Genomic DNA, 9,238 nt, shown 5'->3' on the forward strand with positions numbered 1-9,238 from the left:
GAATAAAGTTGTAAAAGCTGCAATCCATTTCTTATTGGTTAAAATGAAAGGAGACTATCTCTTGTTTTTCAGGGGCTCGAGCACCCACGGGATCGGCGCCAATGGACATAGCATTTAAAATAAATGTTGTTTGTAATGAACGGCACTGTAATTATTTTTTTTATACATATATATGCTAGGCTTGCCGCGATAGATGGTGTTGACGGTGATACCGGTGTTAAGCCGCAACACCGGTTACGATATTATGTTAATTCCTCCTACCCACATTCAACTTTAGCCTTAAACACTGTTATAATTATGAGGGGGTCCTTGGAAAATCCTCTCCCCTGTAAGGGGTCCCTGGCTCCAAAAAGTTTGAAAACCCCTGGGTTAGACTACTGCACATTTACAGTTCATACTTTCACTGTGTGATTTAGACTATTAAAATGCATTTAGAATTCCCCCAAAATTCTTTATAAGTGGCCAAATACAGTTAGGTCCATATATATTTGGACACAGGCACAATTTTTGTTATTTTAGCTATTGACCAAAACATATTCACGTTACAGTTATATAATGCATATGCGCTTTAAAGTGCACACTCTGAGCTTTAATTTGAGGGTATACTCATCAAAATTGGAGGAAAGGTTAAGGAATTACAGCCCTTTAATATGTACCTCCCCCCTTTTTTGCCCAAAAGTAATTGGACAATTGACTCAAAAGCTGTTTCATAGACAGATGTGGAGTATTCCTTCGTTATTTCTACATCAATTGAGCAGGTACAAGTTCTGGAGTTGATTGTAAGTGTGGCATTTGCATTTGGAAGCTGTTGCTGTGAACCCACATCATGTGGTCAAAGGAGCTCTCCATACAAGTGAAACAGACAATTGTTGGGCTTCAAAAACAAAACAATTCCATTAGAGATATAGCAGGAACATTAAGAGTAGCAAAATCAACAGTTTGGTACATTCTGAAAAAGAAAGAACAGAATGGTGAGCTCAGCATCATAAAAAGGCCTGGACGTCCACAGAGGACAACAGTGGTGGATGATCGGAGGATCCTCTCCATGGTAAAGAGAAACCCTTTCACAACATCCAGCCAAGTGAAGAACACTCTCCGGGAGGTAGACATGTCACTTTCAAAGTCTACAATCAAGAGAAGACTTCACGAGAGCAAATACAGAGGGTTCACCACAAGGCGCAAACAAGGCCAGATCAGACTTTGCCAAAAAAATAAAACATCTTAAAAAAGCCAGACCACTTCTGGAAAAGCATTTTTGGATGGCTTAAATTAAGATCAACCTGTACCAGAATGACGGGAAGAAAAAAGTATGGAGAAGGCTTGGAAAAGCTCATGATCCAACACAGAGGACAACAGTGGTGGATGATTGGAGGATCCTATCCATGGTAAAGAAAAATCAGAGCCAGATTAGACTTTGCCAAAAAACATCTAAAAAATCCAGACCACTTCTGGAAAAGCATTCTTTGGATGGATGAAACTAAGATCAACCTGTACCAGAATGACGGGAAGAAAAAAGTATGGAGAAGGCTTGGAAAAGCTCATGATCCAACAACATCATCTGTGAAACATGGTGGAGCTGTGTGATGCATGAGCATGCATGGCTCCCAGTGGCACTGGGTTACTGGTGTTTATTGATGACGTGAAAGAAGACAGAAGCGGCCGGATGAATTCTGAAGTGTATAGCGATATACTCTCTGCCCAGATTCAGCCAAATACAGCAAAGTTGATTGGAAAGTGCTTCATAGTACAAATGGAAGCGGCTGAAATTAAGATCAAGCTGTACCAGAATGACAGGAAGAAAAAAGTATGGAGAAGGCTTGGAACAGCTCATGATCCAAAGCATACAACATCATCTGTGAAACATGGAGGAGCAGTGTGATGGCATGAGCATGCATGGCTTCCAGTGGCACTGGGTTACTGGTGTTTTGTGATTGGATGGCGCTTCATAGTACAAGTGGACAATGACCCAAAACATACAGCAAAAACAACCCAGGAATTTTTGAAGGTAAAAAAAAGTGGAATATTCTGCAATGGCCAAGTCAATCACCTGATCTCATTATGAAAATTGTGTCAGTGTCCAAATATACATGGACCTAACTGTATGCCCCCATAGGACTTTTATATGCCTTTTATATTTACTGTAGATCATCTGATATACTTAATATTAGGGATGCACCGATATGAAAATTTTGGCCGATACGATAACCGATAATTCTTTATTTTTGAAAGCCGATAACCGATATGTTGGCCGATAAATCTATATCCAAATTTTTATATACTTTTTGAGAGCTCGGCCGATACCGATATGGTGGCCGATATATCGTGCATCCCTACTTAATATCACACGAAGAGTAGTTTTTCTCCAAATATCAGCACGATAGCAAATGTGATATTGATTTTATAAAACAGTCCAATAAACAAGAAGTTAATATTAATCGACTTACATTTTAGACACAAAAGTTTCTGTTTTTGCTCCATTTCATCAACGAAAATTGTTTCAAACAAGGCCACAGCAGAACTGTTTTACGTCTCTAGCTGTTTTCATTACCCTTCAAATTGCGCAAACTGAAATTGCGAATTGAAAACATACATAATGGAAACACCATCAATTTCGCAAAAACTCCCATATATCGCAAAAAAGTTTTTTACGCTCGCATTAGGTGGTTTTTCAGGCAATTTGAAAAAGGAATATATCGCAAAATTGCAATGGAAACTTTTTTTTTTTCCCCGCATTTACAGGTCACCTGGTGTACGTAAAAATCACATGATAATTCTTTAATGTACTATAGCTTTCAAGAAACACCTCATACATTGCTGCTCTCAAGTATAAGGGATTTTCCTTGCCATTAAAGTGATAGTTCACCCAAAAATTAAAATTCTGTCATTAATTACTCACCCTCATGTTGTTCCAAACCTGTAAGACCTTCGTTCATCTTTGGAACAAAAATTAAGATATTTTTGATGAATTCTGAGGGCTCTCTGACCCTCCCATAGACAGCAAGGATGCTAACACAATCAAGGCTCAGAAACGTAGGAAAGGAAATTGTTAAAATAATCCATGTGACATCAGTGCTTTGATCTGAACGTAAACAACGTATCTGTGTACATATGTTGCATATGTTGTTTACGTATGTGATACTCTCCAAAATGGCACTATAGGGTGGAGACGGATTGTTGAATGAAGTCGTTATTTTTATTTTCTTTGAGGGTGAGTAATTAATGACAGAATTTTCATTTTTGGGTGAACTATCCCTTTAATGCTTGGATGGATAACCCCTTATTTACACTGCACACCTCTGCAGCACATTATGACTCCAACACGGCCACTCTAGTCATACCAGCTGTATGAACGAATCGGTTGAATGAATGACTCAATGACTCACTCATGCAGTGATTTGCCGCCACCTACTGGCGACTTTAGGTATATATTTAAAGTATATTTTCACTTTTTTCATCCAAAATTATTTCAAATGTCAATATTCAATGCTTTTTTTTAACATCAAAACATTTATGCATTTGTAACCGCAGGTGTCCTGCGTTAAACTGTCTCTGTAAATGCATTTAAATGCCCCTTCAGATGCAGATTCTCTGCCACCTCTGCCATTTGATTGGTAACAGCCCTATAGTGTCATACTATTTGAATTTATTGATTACATTTAAGAATGTGACACAAAGCATGATGCATGCATTTAATTAGGTTAGAAAAACTGGTCTTATAATGGTAAAAATGCCCATAAAAGGTAAAAACAATTTAAACTTAATGGAAAAGTTAATTTCTGTTACTCCTGCAAACTAATCACTGCACAGAATATGAAGAATATCAAAAGCTTTGGGAGTCAGCCGTCCATGGCAGTCCTAAACCTGCCAAAGTACTAGCACAATAACCCACTCAGCAAAATATAGTCTAATTATCGCTATAGACAAAATTCCAGAAAATATCGAGAGATAATTTTTTTGTCATTATCGCATGCATCTACTTCCTGATAAACTGGCAAAAATTGTCACTAGGAAAAATGGAAATTGCTGCAATAGGAGAAGCCACTGTGGGTCTTTTTCCATATATAATAATGACTTGCACCTCAGAGAGCAGATGAAATGCAATAAATGTGATCATGTTGTCGTGTGTTCGAATGCCTCATGTTTGGTAACACAATCATGTGACAGTTCTGAGGCATGATTATACCAAATCATTCTGATGATGCACATTTGTTCAGGCATTTCACACATCTCTTTCACAGAATAAAGTCATATGCTTTTGGAATGACATAAGGGTGGGCTTTCGGTGATTTATCCCTTTTAAGAATTTGATCGAACCCATCACCCTGTATATTAAATGGCAATGTGTAAGTCTTCCCATTTGGGCTGTAGACATGAATGATATCTAAAATCTTGTGGCTTGAGAAGAGTGGTATTAATTTTCCCAACAGTTGGCCTTGGAATTTTTTTTCACCCCACAGATCAGAATCAGAAGAGCTTTATTACCAAGTATGTTTACACACACAAGGAATTTGACTTGACGACAGGAGCTTCCAGTGTAGAAGAAAGTACAACATAGTGCAGACATACATGATAGTGCAGACATACATAGGAATAACACAGTAGGGATGTAATATAACACTAATATAATAAAAAAGAAAAATTGAATAATGTACTATATACAGAAATAGAAGTATAGGAAAAAATGTAATTATTTAGATAAATGTACAGATATGTTTATTAGTGTGCAGATATGTTATTTACAGAGTGTGCAGTTTAATATAAGTATAACTATGCTAGCTAAACTAGATAAAACAGACAACTAAAATCTCATTGAACTTTAATTGAATTAATGATATCTCAGATTAGAGACTTGGGTAAGCAACCATGTAGAAATGACCCATAACACCTGGCAACCAAATAGAAACATGAACGGATCATTCCAAATGCCTCAGTATCCATGTAGCAAGTCCTTGAAACCAGGTTTGCATGGACACCACACACATTATCTTCATGTTTTTTTTCTACTGCAAATAGTACAGATTTAGAAAGTTGCTTTCTATGTTTAATTTGTAAGAAAGCAAAGGGATCCAGAGCTCCCCATGTATGTTTCCATTAGACTTTGAAAAGGTCAAGGAAAGATCCATTTAAAGCAGTAATGAAATGTGTGTTTGGGGTTTGATAGGCTTGTGTCTCTTCCAACTGCACAGTCACATAGTCGATAGTTTCATCTAATATAAACCCTGTTCTCTGTAAAGTTTTGCAAGAGCCTCTGTTCATAAAACTTAATATCTGCTGGAAAAAAATACTGAAACAGTAATGTACAATATAAAGGAAGGAATTTAAGTAATAGTTCAAATAATCTTTTATTATTTGCTCATCTTTGTGTTGATTCAAACATTTTTGCCTTGGGAAAATGTATTTTTCAAAGCTTCATTCTTTTTTTACAATGAAAGTTTATTTTGACTATGGAGAAAATCGTTTTCTCACCTTAATGTCATTCCTGTCAAATCTGTATGACTTACTTCCTTCTGTGGAAAACAAATTATATATTGGAAAATGTTTCAAATGTCAATGGGGAAATGTCTTAGTGTTTTGTTTTGTCCATACAATGGAAGTTAGAGGCCACCAAAACATTATTCAAAATATATTTTGTGTTCCACAAAAGAAAGTCCTACAGGTTTGAAACAACACGATGGGGAGTACATGATAGGGCTGGGCGATATAGCAAAAAAATTTATCAATGATATAATGTTTCATATCGTTCAGTATCGATAATTATTGAAATTTTTTATAACCTTTTTTAAAACAAAAAGCAATTGAAATTTTTTTTTTAAATTTAACCACTGTATTTATAATTAACACAATTTATTGAGACCAACAACAAATATTTTTTGTTTTAACAATCAAACACAATAAAAATTAAACATATCTAATTTCTAATGTTTTATATGCAGATTAAATGGGTCTTTATTGTATAGGTCTAATTGTCTCCCGAGGCCACAGGAGAGCGCAATGAGCAAAATAATGCAATGCATTTAAATTGTCAACGCAAGGAAGTAACTCTATAAAAACATGCATTACTTCTAAATTAACTCATAAAAATAAAATATAATTTTGTAAATTGCATAAACAATTATGAACAAAACAGCATCATGTATTTATGCATTGCTTAATTCAAAGAGACGAAGCGCCATTCACACAGACTGCATTTAAAAACATATGAGACGCAGTGAAAAGGAATAAACCTCCACAAATTCGTGACGTGTTTTCTAAAAGTTTAAACTGTTTTAACTTTGCATGGCTTTCTATACATCTCTTGTGTAAGACACGAGGGCAGCAGTCATATTTGTCCGTCTAAAAAATGTGCTGAATATGCATTCTGTGTGAATGGCTTGGTTTCGGTTTTAACCTAATCAAGATCTTCTACGCATTGAGCTACTACTTCTCCGCATTGAGCTTCTATATTTCTCTAATATTTTGAATGAATAACGCAGCAGCGGCGTGTCTCGTGGGCTAGACTAACAAAACATTAAAATGCAACAACGTCACTTACATCATCACCACATCTCGCGCGCTACTGATGACGCTCCCTGATGCACTCCTAACATTCAAATGCAAAGGTTTATTTTAAATTCGACTAATATTCATTCTTTATTCACAATCTCCTCATCACAGGAAGGCACAGCACTCATTTCAGCATGTGTGCTGTCTGCGTCACTCATAGTATGTGCCTATATTGTGTGCTATATCGAACAATTTTTCTATTGATATTGAAGAAGGTGTACCGTCGATAAATATCGATACCGTTTTATCGCCCAGGCCTAGTACATGATGACATAATTTTCAATTTTTGATAACTATACCTTTACATTTTAAATCCTGTAAATGATTTCGTACCCCTATTAAGCACTGCTTTAACTCTGTTTTGGAAAGTCAGTTAGAAATTAGGCATCTCCCATTTACCTCGAACAGAACTCAGAATTGACGTGCACCTTGTCCTCATTACCCATATCACAGAAATAACACATTGCTCTGCAGCACAGAGCTCAGCTTCAGTTGTTCCCCTTACTGACCCCATCTCCTGTCACAGCCCGCTTAAACACACTAACCTTCAGCGCTAATCACAGCACATCACAGCACAATTAGCCACAGATGAGTGTTGTCAGACGCTCCTTCATCACCCCTCTGTATTTAAAGCCCTGCAGGTAATATTGAGCAGTGAGATCAGTGAACGGCAGATAAGACTGATGGATAAAGACAGAGTTGGACAGTGACTGGCTTCATGTGAGATCACTTGTTATCCTCAGGGTATCATTTGGTTCATGGTGTCCCAAAAATCACATACTCTGTTTATACTATGGAGCGGCAGTACTTACCACACATTTTACAAGATTAGATGTTTGTCAGTGGTGCTCAGGATCTGCAAATCATTCACCATCATCCTGAGTCATCTCTCCTTACTCTGTTTATGTGGTAAGTAAAATTTTATGTACTGTAATGTAACAGGCAACCGTTAGCAATCGTTATTTGTTTTCCGTGACTTTCTGAATACAGATTCACACTTCGGGCACACTCCCTAACTACCCCCACCAACCCCCGATGTCATCGTCCATCGCAATATTTCACTGTAGACATCGTCCGATGCCAATTTTGTTGACATCGCCCAACCCTATGAACTGGCATCATGGTGTACTACACATGTTAAAGGGGTCATCGGATGCAAAATTCACTTTTACATGGTGTCTGAACATAAATGTGTGTTGGCTGTGTGTGTACACATCCACCCCATAATGATAAAAATTCACCCAGTGCGTACTACACGTTAAAGGGGTCATCGGATGCAAAATTCAGTTTTACATGGTGTCTGAACATAAATGTGTGTTGGCTGTGTGTGTACACATCCACCCTATAATGATAAAAATCCACCCAGTGCTTTTTGTTTTTTAAATCCCCATAAATAATAATCCTTTTCTCAGATCAACCAGTTCGCAGATTCTTGGCTGTGTGACATCACACAGGCCCAGGCCCACGATTATGAGTAGAGATGCACCGATTGCCATTTTCTTGGCCGATTCCGATTTTTTGGAAGTGTGGCCTACCGATTCCGATTTTCTTTCTAAGAACTATAATTGACGGCATATACCAGGGGTAGGCAAGTTCGGTCCTAGAGAGCCGCAGTCCTGCAGAGTTCAGCTCCAACCCTAATCAAACACACCTGAACAAGCTAATCAATGTCTTCAGGATTACTAAGGCTATAGGCAGGTGAGTTTTTTTTTCAGGGTTGGAGCTGCACAGTCATTGACTTTTACTAAAATTGTGTTATTTACAATCCCCTGTTGTTAAAAAAATTGTTTAGATAAAACCAGAATAAAAGCTGGGCATTTATACCTATAAGCGCCATCGAGTCAAATTTACGCATATAATTCCTTTATTGTTGCGCTGTCATTGAGCAACGTGTTAGCTTACTGCAAACAGTCGCACAACGCACATTCAAATTAAGATGTTTTAGCCAACTCATAAATGTTCAGACTTTGGATTAATTATTCATTTTTGTTTTGCTAATTTTTTTTGTCGTTTATTGTTCTCTACTGTATTGCTTAGCTATTTATTCCTGAAAAAAAAAATCAGAATTATGATGTAATGAATAATTTTTTTTTATGATTACCCCAAGTTTACTGGTGTTGTTCTCTTATTCAAATTATAAATTATATTATGACTCTAGACATTGTGAAGAAAGTGGCATAATATGGTGAGATAGGTTTTTTAGCCATATCAAAACAGTAGTCATGTGCATTGGTAAATTTTACCCGCTGGCGCTTTTAGGTATACAGCGACCTCTGGTGGTTTAAGTGTTAACCATAGTCCTCGTCTACGGGACTGTGTTGCACGCGATGTAGACAGCATTCGAATAAAGTTTATCATGAATAAATGTTAAATAAAGTACACTAAATCGATCGAAGAACCATTGTCATCATTTGGCTAACGATGCTTTTGGGAAACGCAGCCTTGAAGAGTTTTGTAAATAATAGCCTATACTGTAAATGCCCGACATGCCAATAAAGCTTTGATTATGCTATATGACAGGAATTTTTACTGGAAGTGCAGTTTAGAGGATGAATTTAACAATAACTGTATAAATACCCTAACCCTATAATTATAAATACTAGAATTATAAATGAATAATTTGCGTAGTTTCATTTGTAAATGAAAACACCACTCATTTATCGTCACATAGAGGTGTAAATGCAATCATAAAGTC

The 9,238-nt window shown here is 36.8% G+C and overlaps 1 protein-coding gene across 1 annotated transcript in view; it reads left to right on the forward strand.

Moving 5' to 3' along the window:
- Positions 1 to 145, forward strand: part of LOC107691814 (rab effector Noc2-like) — a 22,787-nt gene extending 22,642 nt beyond the window's left edge. The window contains exon 6 of the mRNA XM_016490620.1: positions 73 to 145. Within this exon, the coding sequence (XP_016346106.1) occupies positions 73 to 111 (39 nt within the window). The 3' untranslated portion in view covers positions 112 to 145. The remainder of the gene's footprint in view (positions 1 to 72) is intronic.
- Positions 146 to 9,238: the final 9,093 nt, after the last annotated feature.

Source organism: Sinocyclocheilus anshuiensis, unplaced genomic scaffold (assembly GCF_001515605.1).
Source record: "Sinocyclocheilus anshuiensis isolate Anshui unplaced genomic scaffold, SAMN03320099.WGS_v1.1 scaffold246, whole genome shotgun sequence".
In the NCBI taxonomy this organism is placed as follows: Eukaryota; Metazoa; Chordata; class Actinopteri; order Cypriniformes; family Cyprinidae; genus Sinocyclocheilus; species Sinocyclocheilus anshuiensis.